At 38.5% G+C, this 22840-nt stretch overlaps 1 protein-coding gene across 1 annotated transcript in view; it reads right to left on the bottom strand.

Annotated features, from left to right (window-relative positions):
* LOC134744927 (Kv channel-interacting protein 4-like) overlaps nt 1-22840 on the bottom strand; it is a 187638-nt gene that overhangs the window by 13599 nt on the left and 151199 nt on the right. The window contains exon 4 of the mRNA XM_063678875.1: nt 12546-12740. Within this exon, the coding sequence (XP_063534945.1) occupies nt 12546-12740 (195 nt within the window). The remainder of the gene's footprint in view (nt 1-12545; nt 12741-22840) is intronic.

Below are 22840 nucleotides of genomic sequence, written 5' to 3' on the forward strand. Positions count from 1 at the left end.
TCTTAAACGTTATAAGTTGTATCTATTTATAACGTGGTCTAAAAAACTGAATATTTTTGTTCTATACACACATTTTTTTCCTTTATTAAACAATTTATTAGGGTATTTGACTGTATTTAAAATAAATTATTTTACACCATGCATGAAATAAAGCACCAGAAGATTAATAGAGAAACTGAGACAGCAGTTATTTTTTTGACGCAATTTCTATTTTAAAACCCGTATAAAACTATAAAGAGTAGGTAATTTGATTGTGACGTCACATGCTAGTGTTTCATATAAATTCCATAGTAGCAAAACCGTTTTGACTCAGCGTCGCAAAACCGTCTCGTGTGATGCGACGTTCTGGATTTTCCCCAGGCTACCACCCCCCACACAGCCCTACCGCTCTAATCGCCCTAGTGCAATAGAGCCCGTCAGGATAAAAAAGAAACCGTTTTGACAGTTCGAAAAAAGAAACTGATTTGACTAGTAGTCAAATACCCTATAAATGCATATTAATAATAGTAAATTCATGGATTTCTTTTAAATTTATGAAACATAATAAAGCAATATATTAAATATTATATTTTACAACAATAGATTAATATAAAATCCCGAAGTATTTATACCAAATAATCTATAAATTCTATAAATAGAATTTTTTTCATCATATCCCTTTTTACGGCATGGCCAACCTTAAGCGGAAAATCGATATCCGCGTCTGCTTAGTGATGTACTCCATCGATACACACCTAGCCCGGAAGTTGATAGGGATGCGAAAAGTCGATATCTGATTTGCGTTCCGTTTCACAAATATTACGGTTACGCGTAGTAAAATTTAATAACAATGTAATAAAATGTACTTTATATTATTAATTGTATTGTCTATGTTTTCTGTTCACTGCGCCTTTTTCTACTGACAAGATTTGATTGACCAACTATAGTATTGGTCAAGCAAATCTTGTCAGTAGAAAAAGGCGCGAAATTCAAATGTTCTATGGGACGATATCCCTTCGCGCCTTCATTTTTTAAATTTGCCGCCTTTTTCTACTGACAAGATTTGCTTGGCCAGCTAATAGTAGCTATAGTTGGTCAAACCAATTTGTCAGTCAGTAACAACCAGGAAAATTATACTCATCCCTTTCTTATGGGTGCTAGTACTAGTGTAAGACAAAGATAGTATGATTCTCTCTGTCTATGTTCGAAATGAGACAGTACTTTGACAAACTATATGTATTACTTTTTGTTATGGATGGTATAGAAAGGATGTCAATCTCTTATGGCAGAATTGTTTCAAAAGTGACCAGCTTTGAGTTCATGGAGACTATATAAAGGAACCAAATCTCTATGTATGAAAAGTGTCCATCAAAAACAGTAATTAGGCGGTGCCACCATACACCGAAATACTACCAAAAACAACCTAATTTGGTCGGGTTATTTGTTGCCTTATATGGTTCATGTTATACTCATGTCCCAGAGCCTAACTAGCGCCACCGAAGAGGTTAGGAACTATTATTTAAAGCTGAAAGCGGTCACTTTTGCAACAATTCTGCCATAAGAGATTGGCATCCTTTCTATACCATCCATAGGTGGTGACGGTGGGCTCGTAGCTCGTCATAGACCTAGCACTACATAGACGGGCTACACGCGTGCGCCCGTGAGGGACAGAACATACGCAATGCGACAATATGATTGGTCGAGTAGATTTGTAGCCCACCATAAACCATAATAAACTTACGGTGGGGAATAAAAAAAAAGTGAGACTGTGACAAGGACAAACAATAACAGCGCTTTCTCTGCTACTCCTACTGAAAGATACATAAGACTATCCCGTTCGGTCATTTCCCCCCACCCCTCATGACCGATCCAGTTATACTAGATTTATGAGCCCACCGTTTATTTGATTCCTTATTCATTGCGTTTACACTCGTGTCACGTGATGCGGCTCGCGGCTCGGCTCGTGGCTCGCACACGAATGTAAACCGGACTTTAGCCTGGCCGCAGGCGGTCGTAATTTTCCGTAAGGCCCCATTCGCACGAGAGCTTAAAAAGCGCGTTGCGTGTGTGACGCAACCATAAGTAAGAACGAGAAAGATATATCGCTTTCTCGCTCTTACTTATGGGTGCGTCACACACGCAACGCTTTTTAAGCTCTCGTGCGAGTGGGGGCCTAAGGATTAACATGTGCAAGCGAGACAGCGCTATGCATTTGTAGAGCGACGTCCCGACCGAAAACCGAATGAAAATTCCGAACGTTTGCGGCCAGTTAACGAGAAGGAGGTTTTTTTTATTACCTAAACCATAGTCATTAATGATTTTGTTTTTGCGTGCTATCAAGAACCTATTTTATTTATTATAAAAATTTGACGTAGGTGATTGGCAAACAAAATTGTAATGCGCCCCGACCAAGGTCGGGATGACTTTGGACCGTCGGAGGCTTGGTTGCCAGCCGTGCAATACCGGTTTAGCCTTGGTGCGGTGCGGTCCGACGCACGTTCGATCGTGTGTAAGGGGTCCGTCGTACGTCCGTCAAGGACGCAGCTATTTCGGTCGCTCGATAAAGAGGCTACCGGCTACTGCGATCCGATCTTAGTCAGACCAAGATAACTTTGCAGCGATTTTGATAGTATTGGCTGGTTAATCTTCAAAGACTGATGACAAAAGCTGGAAGTGCTTCGCTACTGGTTTTGTAAAAGCATCAGTATTAGCTGGTAGATATAATCGGCGGCGAAGATGTCGCTGGCGGACGTGAAATTGATCGAAGTATTGCCGGAATTGGTGTCACTGGCGGAGGTGTCGCCGATGAAAGTGTCAGTGAAGAAGGCGTTGCCGACAAAGTTCTCTGAGGTGGAAGAGTAAGTGGAGATGTAGTTGGTGAAGGCGTCGCTGATTGAAGTGGAGTTGTTGCCGGCAGAGGCGTCACTTGGGGAAGCATTGCAATTTGGGGTTGGGGTGATGCTGGCAAATATGCTACTGGTTGCAGTGTTTGTAGTGGGCTTAATGTTAAAGGAGACGTCGCTAGTGGAAGTGTGCATAACGAAGCCGTCACTGGCGGAGGTATTGTTGGCGGAGGAGTAAGCGATTGAGGCTCATTTTGTATATGCTGAAATATTCAGATTGAGGTGAGCTTGGTGGTGTGTTTCGTAACACTTTCTACGATCCGTTTTTTCCTCGCCTGTTTTCTTTTCCGTAAACGCCAAATCCTGTTAGCGTTGTACTTTTCTTTAGGGGTTAATCTTTTAGTTTTATGGTACCGTTCTCTTTGTTTCTTTTTAGCTTCTTCATAGCAGAAGGTTTGTCTTTCAATCGTTCTCGATACCGTTTTTGTTTTTCTGCGATGCTTAGAGGCATTGTTTTTTTAGGTGTGCAAAATGCTGAAATAAATAAAAACAATGTCGCTAAGTGGCAACGTAAATAATAACTTAATACTAAAACTCTAGTGATAAAATCATTTAATTTGTTACTTTTTATGAGACATTCATTGGCAATATTACTTTTATACTCCACGTTAAATAATGTATTTACTATTTAATAAATATTTAAAAGTGATAGGTCAAATAAGTTCGATGGCGAGTTAAATAGGATAAGTGGTACTTTCCAGCGTTACCGGTAACGAAGGGGAAAATTTTAACTACCTAGTAACTTGTCACGTTAGTTATTAATACAATTACATATGCATATATATCGAGTTAATATTAGACACAAAACACACAACATTTCAATAGTTTTCAAACATAAGGATAAAAACTTACCGAAACACGTAACGTAACTTAGGGGAGCAGCAATTAAGTCACGCACACCTGACGGCTGCTGCTCGTCGCTGACTGGCGTCCCCCCGCCAGGGATTTCACGTTGACAACGCGGGTTCTCAGAAACGTAGGTATATTTCGCCGGCACATAAGCCACGACCAACGCCATCTCTTTAAAAATTTGAGCAACCTTCTATAGTAACGCGGGAGAATTGAAATTTGACGCTAACTTAGGGACAACTAGGGGTCACAAAACCGTGCATATTTTTGAAAGCCGGTTTTTCGGTTTTTGTAGAACAGCAACTTGTAGAATCAACGATTTAATAATCAGTCTGCAATAAACATTTTTAACAAGAAATACTAGTAGAACAGAGATTAGAGACTAATTAACGTGATGCATGCATCACATATATAACATGGCTGCCTACTAAAGTATTAAACTACATAATATTTATATTATAACTTAAGTCAAACTTTAGTTATAATTAGGCCAATAAATGTAACAAAGCATTCCTTTTCTGGAACTTAACTTATAAATACACTTAACATTAGAGAATAATCAACGTTTCTAGCAAAAATGTTAAACTACGTAACATCAGAAAAATTTGTTATGTAAATTAAATAAATCGCCTGATATTTACCATATAGGTATTTAGTTTTGTGTCCATAATAGGGATGTTGACATGAAGCGCGAATATATAAAATGTTATGTATAGCATAGCAGGGAATATTAGAATGCTGGAAATCATATTTTGTAAGTGTAAATGACGTGACGTGACTGCAAACGCAAATCGGAGCGCGTGACGTCACGGTGTCAGAAACACTACGCACAGACAAGTTGTCAAACCTTGGTCCTCTGGCACTGACAGCAGTTTGTTTATCACATCGTTACGTCATCAAGATCACGTGAGAGCTTGGAGCGTTTTTGAGCGATATTTAAACATTAAACTAATTAAAGTCAATATTTTATTAAAGATTAATAAATGAAAATTTCATTTTTTTTGCAATAATTACACTTCCATCTATAAAATGAAAACAGTTCTAAAAATTTGTCAACATCCCTATTTCCAAATTAGTAAATAATTGTAAATTACTAAAACAAAATGTACGTGGTAAATATCGGGTCTCTATTGTTTCCCATATAGTTTTAAATCATAATGTATTGTTTGTCCACATTTTCGTTAGTCATAATTTGTTTTTTCTCAGAAACGCGTAACTTTTGAGGATTGCCATAAAACAAACATAACCTAACCTATCTATAGGATAACCTGAGGAAAATCCTGAAAAGTTAACGGTCTAAGAATTATGACTAATGATAATATGACAATCATTATATTATGACTTTTATTATAGGTACCATTAAATAAAACTAAAAGGTCGGCGGTTGCTTCGAAATTCGAAAAACTCGAAAAAGCCGGTTTTATCAAACCTAAACCCGGTTTTTAGAATTGGCTGTAAACCCGGTTTTTCCGGTTTTTTCGAATTCGGTGAAACCGGGTTTGTGACGCCTAGGGACAACATTTTGAAAAAATCTCGAAAATTATATAAAACTTAAATCATGTTGGCATGGGATGGATTGAATGTTCTATTTTATTCTGATTCTTTTAATGATATTATAAAAATAGGTCACCTTATGTTAAAACTTAGAAATTACTATTGTGTGACTATACCTATCGTTGGGGACACACAATTTTTGTATGGGAGTAAATTTTCTTCTGCTGTGTTACCGTATACATTTGTTAAAATTCTGATCAAATTGATAATTTTAATTAGTCTTATAGCTCTAAAAATGTCATTAAACTAAAAAGGCGCAATTAAAATATTTGGTTTTTGAAAAAAACTTTTTTTTTTTTTATATCGGGGACAAGGAAATTGGCCTCGTAAAAGTTGATTCGCCCATATAGTTAAAGCTAAAATTATAAATAGCTAATAAGTTTTAAATAGCTAAAAGATATTTTAGCACGAAGAGCTCTCTAGAAGTAGAAATAGGAACGTTTCCTTTAATTTAGTTGCAAATTTGTTCACTTCCGGGCCAATTATTCCGCTAGCTTAACTTTGGCCCGCCCATTTACTTTACTACTGTGTCACAAAATAAGTAAGTAATAGCATAATAGTATTATCATAACTGTGTGGTTGCTCAGACTAGAAGCGCCTGCCAATTTTACAGAGCAACAAGTGATTATTAAGAGCACAGTCTCGTTTAAGTACCTACCTATTGCGCTTCTGACACTATCAGTAACAATGATATCTAGACCTTTTAGTAATTAATTGTACATGCAGATGTCAATCAGTTCAATTACAATGAAAAAAATAACGTTGATCAACTCTGGCTAACGTGGGACTCCAACCCACATCTCCCACATCATCTGCATGTACAAATACGTCCCACAATAAAAAGGAAATAAACATATTACATTTTAGTAATTGTTGGAATTAACAAAACCAAATCAAAACTAAATCTATCTGACTCTAATAAGTAGGTATTTCTATACTTTCTCTTGTTAACACACACGTACAAACAATATTGACGTATGAATAGGAGTACACCTTGCCTTACAAATATTGCGATACCTACTAAGTTCCAACTCTTATAAAACGCTATGTCTTTCATTGAACAACCCATATCCAATTGAAATTGACATAGTAGGGACTGGAAATAAATGAAATTGTATGAAAATTCGAATTTTATGAAGAAATTACAATATTAAGTAGGATTATGATATAGGACAATAAGTATTTCGTACAATCTGATTAAATTCACAATTTGATTGCGTGGTCCTCTGCTTTTTTATTTATTATTATTGGGAGCTTATATGTCCCACTGCTGGGCAAAGGCCTCCACCCATTTTTTTCAGTCTTCCCGATCCTGGCCTATACCTACGTTTAAAGCGCACTGTAATTATAGTTCTAAAACTAGTCAGGTACGTTCTTGTATGGGAGAAAAATAAATATGTAGGTACTAAAAATAAGTCTAGCACCCAAATAATCTTACTTAGCATTACATTACACAGCACACAAACCTTAAAAAGATTCCCGGCAGTTTCAGCCGGCGGCCTTATTCTCGAATATGCAGATGATGTAGAAAAAATATAATTCTACAAGCCACGCTTGTGGCTTTGCTCGCGTAAAATTCGGCCTGTATCATTTTCTTCCTTCTATTACTTCTATAAGTACGCGAGAGACGATATAACTACAAGTGATTTGACAATAACATCATAGTGAAATTCAGATGTGAACGTTTTTCGGCTGATATGAATGATTGGTTTAGACTTTAGAGTTTAGAAACCTGTATTCGGATCTAAGGGGCGTCGCATGATATATTTTTATCATACGAGTACCATTGGTAAGTTTCTGAATACGGCCCCGGGTTCCGCTAACGTTCTCTAGGGATGCATCACATTATGACGTCACTAGCGGTTGGCAACGCTGCAGAGAAAGGAATTATCTTGCGAACTCTCGTGAGGCGAAAAGTGAGGTGATAATAATGCGGTAAATCGGTAATATCGAAATGGAGCTTGAGTATACTGGATTATCGTCAAAGCAAAACACGGGTCAATTTTATGGTATGATAGGGTTATTTATGGTGTACAGAGAGCTGCAAAATTGCATTTATGTATTAATTTATTCGTAAAGTGGCCATACAATTTTGCGGCTGGGTCCTGGGTGTATCGTGTACCTATAGGTACAGTCAAGGAAATTTATTTATGAACCATTTCCCACTCTGTCACAGTGACAATATATTATATGAAATCCCTAGCGGCTTACATATAGATTATCACTGTGACAATAAAATTCCATGACCGTATGTTAGGACATACGACACGGATAGGTCTAATAGGTCCATGGACCAGACACTAAAAGAGACTAGGTATACGAATGACATTACATTAAGTACTTTAGTATTTAGTAGACTTTACGATTGACAGTGTAGGTACTTAGTGGTTGGAATGAAATGAAATAATAAAAAAATTACTTACTGTTGTTTATCAAATATTGAACTGTCCTAAGCACTGCGGAACAAAAGGTCAACTTAAATACAAACTGAAATTAAATGTTTAATACAAATATATAGTTCGAATTTTTCCCTAGCTAAAAATACAGCAATTCTAGTGGCTGACTTGTCAAAACAAAAAACTTACGGCTTTTAGAGGTTGGTGGTGACCAAGTGACTAGGAAATTCGAAAGTCTAATAGAGTCGAACAATCGAAATCTTGCATACCTATATCTGCCACAAATAAAGAACTTTCGAAATTCGTTTTTCGCGGTAGGGCTTCTGTAAAAGGGCGCACTGTTTTATTTCTAGAAACACCTTTTTAATAAATCTTAACAAAAGCCCCTAACGAGCTCGAACCGACAATCGCCGCTAAACTGGATAATCGAATTAAACAATCCCGTCTTACAATTCAATCTAATATTTTAGTTGGACGGGCTGTCGTTAAATTGGACTCTTGAATTAATTGAGCCCAGTGGCCAGTATCTAAATGCGAATAATTCTATTAATATACCTATTAACGATAACCGGACCCAGAAGTATAGTTAGATAGTTACATACACTTAAGAAATTTAGGTAGGTACTTAGTTACGTAAATGTACCTAAAGTTTATAAAAAAAAACATCTGAAATCTCTGGGGCTGAAACTACTTGTCAATTACAGCACATTTTCAACTAGATTTCAACTTAAAAACAAAAACATAGTAGACGAACACCATCACAAACACTAAAGGGGCCCACTGACTATCAGTCCGCCGGACGATATCGGCCTGTCAGTTAGAACAAAAATTTGACAGTTCCGAACAACTGACAGGCCGATATCGTCCGGCGGAGTGATAGTCAGTGGGCCCCTTAACGCACATTCGTATTCTTCCAAAATTACATGAATTATTATAGAGTTTATAAGTTATCGTAGACATTGAATGCAGGAAACAACATAACCGTAGGTACACACGTAACTTAACTACGTACAAAACGGCCGTTCCTATAATTATGCAACCCATTGTAAGAATCCAATCATCTTCCTTTACAAGGACTATTGATTGAAACAATAAAAAGAAGTGCTTTTTCATACAAATCTTAGTTGTCAGTTTTGTGACGGTCCATACAAAATGTACCAGTTAAATATCAGTTATGTGAAAATGCGAAACAAAACTGATATTGGACTTTCTTTTTTAAATCGATAGTCTTCGTGATTCTGAGTAGAAATAACCCAAAACTTGATGGTTAAAAGAGAAAGGTTTTTACAGTTTTAAGTAAAAATGCCAATATACAAACACTGTACATTCCATACCTAACTTTTAAGGGCCCTCCACACTCGTGCGCGAATTGCGGCGCGAAGCCGCGAACGTGAGTGTGGAGTCTAGTTCGCTAATCAGCGAAATCGACTCCACACTCGCGTTCGCGGCTTCGCACCGCGTAGTCTGGAGCAGGCTTATAAGTACCGATTTAAATGAGAAACTCCACTTGTATTTTCTCCATGATATCGGTAAAGTTTAATGTTATGATCGTTCCGCGGCACTTCGGAATCGCTGCGCTATTATTTAAACTACTTCTAAAGCAAACTGCCCATTAATTTAAGAGGACTGCGAATTCAGTGTTCTGTTGGGTTTACTGGGAATATTCCCACGACGGGATAATATCCCGGTTACATGGTCGGCAAGACTCCCCACTCAAGGTAATATTGGGTGAATTGTTATCCTTTCAAAGCGAAATATCTGCAAGATTTACGAGTACCATTAGTAATAATAAAAGAAAATTCTCAGTATCACTCCATAATAATACCATGACGTGACATTCATGCTCACTGCTCATTCGATTGAAAAATGTCATGTAAGTATGAATAAAAACGTTTCCTTGGTCGGAGAATGTTACTGTAAAAAAAAAATTGGCACAACACTACTTTTGTTTATCGATTTCTCGTGAACTAAACAGGCATTCGATTCTTGAATGAAATTATTATATTGAAAATTAAGTAAATGCCTGCTAATACTAGCTGCTAGTATTAACTTCGCAAATTCACGGTCAATCATAGACAAAACCAGGAAACCCAAAAATAACGTTAAAATATAAAATTAGAAATGAATAGATATACTTTTCTAAAACCATAACAGGTACAGTCAGCTGCAGAGATAGTTGACTCCCTGCAAACCCGCTTTTATGAAGCTTCTATATTTGATAGTAGGTATTCGTATAGAATTATCTGTAGCAGAATGCACGCGCAGAGCCAAAGTAACTTCTCCTCGCGAGTATCAATATTGATCTCAGTGCTTTTAGTATCAACCGTATACGACTATACGGCATTACCCCAGTTTAAAGTTCAGCAATTTACAAAATAGGTGCCGAATATAAAACAGCTAAAATGCTGTCAATTTCAGTATATTTGGCGGTACATGAAAGGTACTTATTACTAATGTGTTCGTATCAATTATAGTTCTAAGCAAATTGCTTAGTTTAGTTGGATAAGCTATGAAATGACATACTACCTAAGTCTAGAGTAATGTATAAAATAGATGCAGAGATTTGATGTGTTTAGATTAGTTTATATATATATATATATAATAGTATAATATAATTATATACCTAATAGTATTAAGCAAACGCGGATCGGACCGCGTGAACTCGCCAACTATTACATAAACCAAAGAGGTTTACAATAGTGGCATACTGGCAAAAGTTGTATGAATATTTAAAGTGAATGAATAAATTAAAAAAAAAAAAACATACCTAGTCTACTAATTGCATTTTCTTTCTAGTGTCCACTACATTCTTCCCAGAGTTCCAAACCTCTTCTTAATGTGTGCATCAATGTTTTAATTTCTCCTTCCTTATTTATAAGTTATTAGTTTAAGTGGCATTATCTATGTTTTCGCTCGTTTTTTTGACAATCATCATCATCATGTCAGCCGATAGACGTCCACTGCTGGACATAGGCCTCCCCCAAGGCTCGCCACTCCGATCGATCCTGTGCCGCTCGCATCCACCGAATTCCCGCGACCTTCACCAGGTCGTAGCTCCAAGTCGTCGTCGGTCGTCGTTTTTGACAATAAAACGTTTTGTTTTTATAAAATTAAACTTGACTGGTGTATATCTCAAGAGTTGAGTAACATATACCTGCTACCGTTACATGAAGCAATAATATTCTACGAACACTTAAGTAAATGTACCCAAACGGCAACCTAGCCGTTTGGCTACCCACAGAATGTAAAGCAGTACGCACACGGGAGCTCCTGCACTTGATGGGATTATATAATTATGAGATGCTTTTTTCATGCTCCCATTTTATTCTTTTTAGTACGGTCCGTGTATTTTATTAAACATTTTTCTTATCGATCCATCCCGAATAATGTGGGTTTTTCTTAGTCTTTTGCTTTAGAACGCGGTAAAAACAAGCCATATGTGCGGTTTAACTGGTTTACCAAAACATGCCCGTTACCATCGTACCTATATATATTTGGCTAAGAATAGTAAACCATACAAACCTAGTTCTGTGACTAATGCCGCCGTTGTGTTAATCTGTTTTCATCTCTGCCGCTCTTACTTTAATCGAGTGAAAGGGTGAATATCATAAGTATAGATATTTATTATAGGCAAAGCAGTGCATTAGTGCCTTACAACATTTTGCCAGATAATATAACGAGTACATACAATATATGTGTATACAATATGTAAGTATACATTTATACATATTTTAATAGCTGTAGCAAAATAGAGCTGCTAACGTTGGGTCTGTTTTTGAAAAATTAACATTATTTGGATTTGAAATTGTACTAAAAACGTATCACATTCACCTACTTAAGCGCTTTCAAATTCCTAGCTATTAAATTACACTCCTCATGCCTAAGCAAATTGTAAACAACGCTTGACCTTTCTTTGCAACGAATTCCCTCTCCAGATTATTATCTACCTTATTTTCTTTATTTCCGTACCTTTAGGCGGCTTTTGTAAAAAGCAACGCAAGTAAAAATATATCGTGGGAAGCATCGTAATAAAATGGCCAAATTAGACTAACACCTACCTTTGACATTGTCTTGTCTTCATCCACAGTTGATTGATCTGCATTATTCATGGGAATCATGGGTGAATTTTCTCGGGTGTCCATTTTGGTTCGGGATCGGGAAAGGTGAGAAAAAGTACAAGGTAGAAGCCTTTATTTGGAAAGCGGTATAAATAATTCAATCGATTGAAGTGTTAAATTCTGAAAACGATGTGCTTATATAGGTACTAGAGTGTTTACAGATACTTCTGCGGGTTATTCTTGTCTTACTGACCTTTATAGTAGGTACAGAGTAAGTAAATCTGCTTGAAAGTCCCTCTAAATACTATCGGAAACGGTCGATTTCCACTTCGTAAACACTTGTAATAAGCATAAATTCGAGATGTAGAAGTTCAAACCAGATTGTTACTTACCTTATTGAGGGAAGTTATGAACTCGATCACGTCCGTGGGATACTCGGCCTTGAAACTGCGATCAACCCACTAAGTCAGTATTGTAGACAAGTTACTAGACTCTGTTTGTCTCTAAATCGCAACTTGTGACTCTATTCTATTCTCCTTTTAGTGAATTTCATTGTTTTGTTTCTGCAATTGTGATTCATCTATTTCTTTGAGTGACTGTACTCGTATTTCTTTCTCTTTAATTATTTATAAACTGCGAGAGAAAGAGCCTTACCGGTTTACAAGAAGAACTGCAAGAAGATCAGCAGCCTCCTCGTTCCACTTTCGCCTTGATCACACCCGTGTGACCTGGCCATGAAGCCCTCCAAGTCAAGTGCGTCTCAATATAATCTGCTCAAATGAGCATAAAAACTTTTAGGTATTTACCTCCTTGTGGGAAGAACTGTGAATAGATTAGTTTGAAGGTGTCCTCCTTGACCACGCCCGTGGGACACTCGGCCTTGAAGCCGCGGTAAAGGCGCTTCAGCTCGGGCTCCGTGAAGCGTGTGACGCGCCGCAGGGCCGCTATGGAGTCCGGTCGGTAGCGCGGGAGTTGCTCACCCAACTCCTCGAGCTCGGAGTCTGGAAAGAGAGAAAAGGATGTTGTTACTCTTACAGGTACCTACTCTAAGAAAAGTTCCTTAGTTAATAATAAACTTGAAAGTATGTTCCCGTTAACGATTGGAATTCACATTAAGAAAAAAGTTGCGCGTAATTCTCGTTAAAGTTTTCAGTCTGAAACTTGCATCGAGTTATGTTATAATGTTTATGCTAGATAGGTATATCTAATGCAGTTTAATGCAGATTTTTAATATAGGTATCTTGTATTATGTTTGTAACAAAACGGACTAAATTGAAAACGAGTAAAGACCGCAAGTGGAAGGCGTACGCAAAAACAAAAACCGCCAAATTGATGTACAGTTTAGCCGTTTGGCACACGCATACTAGAGGTCAGAACATTTTTTTTTTGACCCGCAGATCTTTTAAAAAATCCCTTAGGCTAAAATGTAATGATGTGCTATATATATTTTTAGAATCGCCTCAAAAAGCTCTTTTATATGATACCTCACGCGATAGGTTTCTGAATTATTTTTTTCCACATAAAAAAATTTATCACTCAGCACCCCAAGGTTTTTTTTAAGAACTGCGGGTCAAAGTTTTGATTTGACCTCAAGTATGCGTGTGCCAAATGTCTAAACTGTAAATCGATTTGCGGTTTTTCTTTGGAATTGGGCTCGTACGCCGTCCACTATGTACGCGTTCCAGAGTGCCTAAAATGGAGGCATAAAAAGCTATTGTAACGAGTAACTTACGTCAACGCTTTCAAGAGTTGCAAGGCCCATATCGTATGTAATCCAGTGCCAGATGATGCCCCATTAAAAAGATTTAAGGACCGCGAATACCCTTTCACTTACAATGGATATGTCCGACGTATGCTGGAGTTTCTTGTAGCGAGCTCTCACGAAAATGGAAGGATTCTACTAACTCCGTATCAACAAAGAACTGTGTTAAATTGGAAAGCCGGACAATAAAACGTATGTAGGCACAGAATTCCTATTTTCGGTAATGAGACAGAATGGCTGAGAATGCCACCGATGTATGCCAAGGTCACAAATGTAAGTATGTCTTTAGTCGATGTTTTGAACATTCATACTTACTTAAATTAGTATCTGTAAAAGCTTTTTATACCTATAGCCAAATAAAAACAAATTTAAGTTTGCGAACATATGTTTCTATAAGGAAAAATATGATTTTTATTATTAAATGTTTTTGATTCAATCTCTGAAATCGCAAAGGTGTACTCATCTTCGTTCGTTCGTATCCGTTAAGACTTTTGAGACCTGTCCTTGGTTTAGTATTATAAGAATATAAATCCCGCAAACATATTGCAGAATAAGTATATGTTATGCCAGCACCACACTTCGCTGTATTTGGCAAATATTCGTGTTGCATCCTTTTTGTTTTGTATGTCAAAGGAAACAGATGCAACACGAATATTTGACGGCGCTTAGCAGTAGCGCCATCTACCCAAATAAGATCGAAGTTACTCCGATAACGTAGTGAATTCGCTAGCTGATTGTTCTATCGATTGTAGTGAGGTAACGGCGCCCAACGTGGCGCCATCTATTTGATCAAGAGCGAACTTGCTCGCCTGCTGTAGTAGGTTCGCTCTAGCGAAGCGTCGTATCGATGGTAGCCGCGCGACCGATATGACGTAACGCTGATCAAGTTGAATAATAAGAAAAACAACGGTCGCACGGGCACCACGTCCTCGACGAATCGCTAATAGTTGCATTATACGTCCTAATTTAGTTAAGTTCTTGCCTGGATTGATAACGAGTGTGAATTTAGTGGATATATGTTGATTTATTGTTAAGTTATTGCCTAAATTGATAACGAGTGTGAATTTAGTAAATATTTGTGGCGTCCCACATGAAAAGGGTACCTTTAGCCATGGGGCGTCACATTTGGTGATTTATTGGTTGTTACCCTGTAAATTAAAGTGCTAGTTGATCACATAGTGTTTTAATCAAGCTCATCGCCCAAACACCCACGATGTCTAACCAAGATAAGGCCATTCCTGCACCTACATCAGAAGTTGGAGACACTGGGCAGGAAAATGAGCAAAAAGAGGCGCAAACTGAGGAATCATCTGCCTCAAAGCTATTGAGGAATATGGAAGCATTATTATCGCGCGTGCTTGCGACGCCGCAAACTGTGAGTAATACAAATACATCGATTAAACTCTTGGAATTTAATCCTGATGATTCGGATGCGGACATAGATGGTTGGTGTAACGTATCGGAATTAATTATTAAAAGCAAGCGGCTTGAAGGTGTTGATTTGCTTGTCGCTCTTACAAGGGCGTTAAAGGGGCGTGCATCCACATGTCTTACTAAGCTAAACCTCAATGAATTGACATGGGATATTGTGAAGCAAACGTTGATCGCCAGATTCTCTAAACCAAAATTATATCAAGATCATTTTGATGATATATTGCGTTTTGAAATTGGTGCCAAAGAAACGGCATCTGAAGCAGCTATGCGTTTGAGGAATTTGATTGACCGCATCCCCAAATTAGAAATGCTTGAAGAAATAATAACTGGCTTCGTGATTTCGTTGTTATGCCAAAAAGATAGCCTCATACGTCGTGAATTAAATGCTCATACGATCACAACCAGAGCCCAACTTTTTAGAATACTCGGTGGAATATCTCTAAAGCGACGACATGAAGGAACCGATAAGCTGGAACCAGAAATAAAACGCCCTCGCACTGCCAATGATAAATTTACTGGTAAATGTCATTATTGTGGCCTAGCAGGGCATCGACAAGCTGATTGTAGGAAACGACGACAAGAAGACTCCGCGCCTGGAACATCTAAGTCACAGGATTCTGTGAAATCGACGCGTCAAGTTGACAAAGCACCTGCTGTATCCTGTTACTCATGCGGCAAACCTGGGCACTTGGCTCCTGCGTGTCCAGACAGAAGCAGCAGTAAAGCGGCCGTGGTCAAAACTGTCAACCTGTGTGAGCATCGATCCTCGAGGGGAACCTTGGATACATCTTCCGGTGAGCGTGTCTCCTTTTTATTTGATAGCGGGTCAGCTTGTTGTCTTGTAAGAGAAAGCTATTGTAAGTTTTTCCCGGGTACTGCGTGCGATGATTTAGTATATCTTAGCGGTATAGGAGAAGATGAAGTAAGATGTATGTCTCAGATCCTCAGTAAGGTTGTAATTGGTAAAGTTGCTGCGACGCTGTTATTTCATGTTGTGCCTGATAACGTTTTATCAATGCCGGTTATAATTGGTAGGGATATTTTAAAGCAAGGAATTAGCGTTTATGTAGACGATGATATATTAATATTTAACTACAAAAAAAGGGCAAATTTATGCGATCTATCTACCAAAAAGGCAATTACAGATGTCGATACTGATTTACAAGGGGAAGATAAAGATGCTCTTCTAAAAGTGCTCAATAAATATGCTGAACATTTTACTGATGGTGTACCTAATAATCGTGTCACAACGGGAGAACTCAAAATAGACTTAATTGACGAGAGCAAAATTGTAAAACGGCGTCCTTATAGATTAGCACCAATTGAAAAGCAAATAGTTCGGGAAAAGGTTGAGCAGCTTTTAGAATCTGGGGTGATTAGGGAAAGCACTTCACCTTTTGCCAGCCCAATACTACTAGTAAAGAAAAAGGACGATTCAGATAGGCTTTGTGTAGATTATCGCGGGCTCAATGCCAACACACGTCCAGAACATTACCCGCTGCCTCGTATTGAGGAACAAATTGACCATCTGTCAGGTTCCAAGTATTTCTCATCCTTGGACATGGCATCAGGATTCCACCAAATTCCAATTCATCCTGAATCTATAGAAAAAACGGCCTTCGTAACACCTGAGGGCCAATATGAATACCTTGCCATGCCGTTTGGTTTGCGCAATGCACCTTCTGTGTTTCAGAGGTGTATTACGAAGGCATTACAACACCTTAAGGACAGACCTCTGATATACATGGACGACGTTCTGTGTCACTCAACTTCTGTAACCGAGGGATTACAGCGCCTTGACGATGTTTTAGCAGCACTCTCTCAGGCTGGGTTTTCGTTCAACTTGCGAAAATGTCACTTTATGAAACAAAACGTTAATTACCTAGGTTATTCTATTCAATCTGGCAAGGTCAGACCGAACGCACGAAAAATCCAAGCTCTGATAGACTCCCCCCAACCCAAAACGGCAACACAGGTGAGACAGTTCCTGGGGCTTGCCTCTTACTTCCGCAAATTCATTCCAAACTTCTCTCATTTGGCCGGTCCACTGTACCCTTTGACAAAATTGAAAGGACCTATTCAATGGACCTCACAACACGAAAAGATTCGTGATTCGATTGTTAGTATTTTAACATCTGAGCCAGTTTTGACAATTTTCAATCCTGATTTGCCTGTGGAACTCCACACTGATGCGAGTTCTGAGGGTTATGGCGCGATCCTTATTCAAAGGAAAGATAATTTACCTCACGTCGTAGAGTATTTCAGCAGACTTACGTCAGAAGTTGAATCGCGGTATCATTCGTACGAGTTAGAAACTCTTGCAGTAGTACGCGCAGTAGAACACTTCCGCCATTACCTTTATGGTCGCCGGTTTCAGGTATATACTGACTGCAATTCCCTTAAAGCGTCAAAATCCAAGGTCGACCTTACGCCACGTGTTCATCGTTGGTGGGCTTATTTACAGGCGTACGACTTTGATATCATTTACCGTGAAGGCCGTGGAATGGAGCACGCCGACTACTTCTCTCGAAATTTGACACCCTTAGTAGATGCTTCAAGTTGTGCTAAAGCAGAAACTAAATCGGTTCAATTTGTTGAACTTCATCAGGGTTGGTTATCGGTTGAGCAGAAACGGGACAGTGAAGTTCAGGATTTGATCACAAAATTCAATAACGACCAGCTACCTGAAACTGTAGCACATACATATGACGTCCGGGATGGAATACTTTACAGAAAAGTAGTGCGAAATAAAATCGTCTCGTGGTTGCCAGTAGTTCCACGTTCCCTGATTTGGACACTGATAAATCATATTCACAATGAAATACAACATTTAGGCAAAGATAAGACCCTAGACAAATTATACGAACAGTATTGGTTTCCCCAAATGTCAAAATGCGTACGCAAATTTATTGACTCTTGTATAGTTTGCAAGTCATCAAAAGGTATTTCCGGTGCTCAACCTATTCAACTACATCCGATACCAAAAATCCCGGTGCCTTGGCACACTGTTCATGTGGACTTTACTGGAAAGTTGAGTGGGAAGAGTGACCGGAAGGAATACTGTTCGGTTATAATTGACGCGTTTACTAAGTACGTGCTTCTTGAGCACACTACATCTCTCGATGCAAATAGTGCTGTCAAAGCGCTTGACAGGGCTGTTTCCCTTTTTGGGGCCCCGAAACGCCTGATAGCAGATCAAGGCAGTTGTTATGTTAGCTCGGAATTTAAAACCTATTGTTCTAAGAACAATATTGAGCTTCACTTTATTGCGACGGGATCCAGTAGGGCTAATGGTCAGGTCGAGCGCGTGATGCGAACCTTAAAAAGCCTGCTCACAATTATAGAAAACGATGCAAATAAAACCTGGCGTGACGAATTAGGGAATGTACAGCTCGCGATAAATAGCACTAGGTCTGCTGTAACTAAATATACCCCCACGGAACTGATGTTCGGGATTCAGGCTCAATCATTAGGAATATCGAGTATAGACCCTGTTCCAACAAATTCTCACACACGGTTGGACCTTAATGTTATCAGAGAGGATGCTTTAAATAACATTAACAGAGCTGCGACATCAGAAATCGAACGTTTTAATCGCGGTCGTGCGATCATCAAACCGTTTTCTAAAGGAGAGTTCGTATTTATAAAAAGTAGTGAACGCAGTCAAACAAAATTAGCTAGAAAATTTAAAGGTCCGTATCTTATAACCGCAGTTCTTGATAATGATAGGTATGAGCTAAAGAGCTTAAATAATCCCAATCGTATATTTAAATATGCTCATGAAAATTTGCGCGCAGTACCTCCAGGGCACGAAGGTTTACTTGAGATTTCAACTAGTTTATTAAATGAAGAGGAGACCGTGACGGCGTCAATAAATGTCGAAGATAGTTTAGAATTAGACAGTAATGATGATAGAATATCTAGAAATAGTTGTGACACTTTAATTGCATGTTCAGACACCATATCTGTAAGTCGATCTGAAACAGTTACTGCAGGTTCCGATACCGATAGTGTATGTTCCGATCCTGAGACGATGGAAGTACAGTGTGAAGTTGAAGTCCATGCTGAACAAGATACTCTGTAGTTTTAGCTACTATACATATAATTATTTCCATGTAATTTGTTTTATATATGGTTATAATGATGCTGCAAAGTTGGTCGAAAGGACAGTGCTTTCGACGCCAGAGTCTGGTTAGCGATGCACTCGTCCGGTCCAGACTTTTAGATGTGATGGTTGCTAGAGAGTGTCGTCCGGGCCAAAGGGTCTTTGGTTGAAGGGATGCACTTCTCTATTCTGAATATGTTGCTTGTGGGTTGATTGGTCGAAGGGACAGTGTCGTCCGGGTCAGGCCCTGCTTTTCACAAAGTTATCGCTGATCGAAGGGACACACTCGTCCGGTCCAAGACAACAAGAGCATAACGATAAAAAAAGGAGAGAGGATATTGAATAAAGGTTTTTACCGTGTTTGCTTATATAAGCTTGTCAGGTTGGACGAGCGGATAGATAGGTCAGTTGTTGGTTTGTTGCAGGACCACTCGCAGAATATCGCCCGAGGACGGTCGACAGTCAGTTTGGCCGTGACGGCGCTTAGCAGTAGCGCCATCTACCCAAATAAGATCGAAGTTACTCCGATAACGTAGTGAATTCGCTAGCTGATTGTTCTATCGATTGTAGTGAGGTAACGGCGCCCAACGTGGCGCCATCTATTTGATCAAGAGCGAACTTGCTCGCCTGCTGTAGTAGGTTCGCTCTAGCGAAGCGTCGTATCGATGGTAGCCGCGCGACCGATATGACGTAACGCTGATCAAGTTGAATAATAAGAAAAACAACGGTCGCACGGGCACCACGTCCTCGACGAATCGCTAATAGTTGCATTATACGTCCTAATTTAGTTAAGTTCTTGCCTGGATTGATAACGAGTGTGAATTTAGTGGATATATGTTGATTTATTGTTAAGTTATTGCCTAAATTGATAACGAGTGTGAATTTAGTAAATATTTGTGGCGTCCCACATGAAAAGGGTACCTTTAGCCATGGGGCGTCACATTTGGTGATTTATTGGTTGTTACCCTGTAAATTAAAGTGCTAGTTGATCACATAGTGTTTTAATCAAGCTCATCGCCCAAACACCCACGATGTCTAACCAAGATAAGGCCATTCCTGCACCTACATATTTGCCAAATAAGGCGAAGTGTGGTGCCAGCATTACATTTTACGGATTGAGCAAGATTTATAGCAAATGTTTCCTGGTAGACAGGTTTAAATTCAGTTTATTTGAGAAGTGTTGCACATATCAACGTGAGAGAAATCCCGGCTTTCGAGGCTAAACGGGATTTATTTTGTCGAAGTAGAGTTATAACGCCGACCCAGTTCGTACAAGTGCTATCTATCAAACGTCTAATAAAATGTAGATGGCGCAAGTGACATTTGTAGGCTTTTTTTGGCAACCGAGAATATAAAAAATCAACTTTAGCCACTTTTAAAATCGTAGTAAATAAATCAAAGATTTATATGCCTGTATAGGTAAGCATCCACAATTCCGTACAAAAAACGTATTATAGTCGCACTACATACATTATAGCTTAGTCTATTACATACCTAGTTAACTTTTCCGACCTAGGCCTGAAAGTTTCACAGTCATTTGCATATCTAGTCAATTCAAGGTATTCAATTAAATCAGGAATAGATGTACTTACTAGGCAAGTCAGCAGCCGAGCGGGGGAATGGCAGCTACGAACAAGAGAGTTTATTGTTTATTTAATGAATGCAGCTTCAGTCAAACTTCCAGATCCATCCCAACTTGGTGCACGGATTTACTAGGGTTGGCAGTTAGGAGAAATCTGCTGGTAAGCCAGTTCCAGGAATTTCGCAGGCCTGGATTCACCGCAAGTAAATGCGATACCAGTCTAAATATTATGATTGCATGTACACCTATGGACTCAGATTTGCTCTTGACTTATTGAAGTTGCTTAAAAAACACTTGTTAATGTTAATACCATATATGCGTTGCTAAAATGTGGCATGTGGCATTTGCACTTAGTTACATATTACGTATGTTTATGCAATACCTATGCATGATTGGTTAGAAGCTAGAAGCAGATTAGATGTATCAAGTTTGTAATTTACTATCTAATTTAATAAAAGGAGGAACTCATATTCCCTTGGTAAAATTCTTTTGTTTATTAGAAAACGTGAACCTCCAACAAGTAATTACTTATACAACAAGTTCTTAATTAATAGTTAATTCGTCGTGGCAACCCTATCAGGCATCCGTTTACAGTAGTTTCGGCAAAGAAATAAGTTTGCTTAAAATTAACCTAGAGCGGCTTAGATTAAAGTCAAATTGGAATTGAGTTACTTTAGTTTTGTAGCTTGTTTCTAGAAAACATTTCATTAAGTTTTGTTATTTGTTTTGAGAATTGAATGCTATATAATGGACAATGAAATCCGAATTTAACCATCCCATACAAACGGAGTTTCGTTCTCATTTTAAAACTACGTGTTGGATTGTTATAAAACAAAATAGAGCAAAAACAAGTTTTGTATGAAAAACTTAAATTAGTTTTATTTTTTCAACTATGGTATATGAAGCTACATAAACTATATTAATTACAGACATATATATACTTAGTGTACTAAGTAAACGTTGTAACGTTTCAGAGCAAACTAGCTACTCGATTTAAAATTAGAGCGTAACTACGTTTGTATGGAGAACCGAGCTTGCCGGGGACCCTTAAAGTAGCATTTGTGTAACTAAGGTTAATTCTCCATGTCAACACATCAAGGCCCATTTGCCAAGTTGTTAAAATAATGTGTATCAGTGGGAGAGCGCACTTAAGGGCTGGAGGTTATGACAGTTGACAGATGTTAGTATGAAACTTTGCTAAATTTAGTGACTAACAAGAGGGAAGCCGCTATACGTGAGACGCGATAAGAGATATATACTATCGTTTCTCACGTATAGCGGCGTCCCTCTTGTTAGTCACTAAATTAGGATAGTGTAATAAGCTCTTAAGTTTATTTAAGTCCACGGAAGTCCACTATTTTAGGTCGAGCGTGATCATCACGTTTCCGGGTGTTGGGGGTCCAACACTTCACAGCCAATACTGGCCCAAGCGTTGACTTTCTGAGCGCCACTTTGTACTTAAACCGTTAACCCAGTTTGTACTGGTAACCATGATAACTCCAGGTTTAACTGGTTAACCCCGGGTTAGTGAATGGTGCAAGTGGCGCTAAGCGGTTGGAATAGGCACCACTCCAGCACACGCTAACCGCAGAAGCTTAGGCAAAGCCTGTGTAGTGTGTAATAATGGAATGTATTCAATTTCACGTGTCACTTGTGCATTAACAATATGAGGTTTTGCAATATTGTTGCACCTTTATTTCCAAATGAATTTATGTTTTTGAAATAAGGCGAATATGACTGACGATTTTATCTGCGGAGGTTTTATTTTTCCCGTCCCCTTCACGTTATAACTTTGTATCAAAGTGATAATAGAAAATATCAACCTTCTTCACAATTACATCTTTCACACCATTAACTTCTCTTTACCCTGCCAATTGGTAACATTGTGTAAGGGTTTTTCTAAATGCTCTATGCATCTATCTCTGTCGTGCTAATAGTGTAAAAGAACAGGGTGAAGAGGACAAAGAGTTTGACTCTAATACAGATGACTACGATTTTTCACGGACGCAGCTTGTTGCCGACATGAAATAATAAGCATTGGAAGTTTCTTTCAGACAGTACCAATTACATAGCTTTCTTTTAAGATGGATATTTTAATTAACGTATTAAGTAGGTATCTTGGTTGATTAATATGAAAGAAGTTAAAGTGGCGGCGGTGGTTTAATCTTTATAAGAAAAATAATAAAAATATTCAACAACCTTGGCAGGTGGCTTGGTG

This window comes from Cydia strobilella, chromosome 10, assembly GCF_947568885.1.
Source record: "Cydia strobilella chromosome 10, ilCydStro3.1, whole genome shotgun sequence".
In the NCBI taxonomy this organism is placed as follows: Eukaryota; Metazoa; Arthropoda; class Insecta; order Lepidoptera; family Tortricidae; genus Cydia; species Cydia strobilella.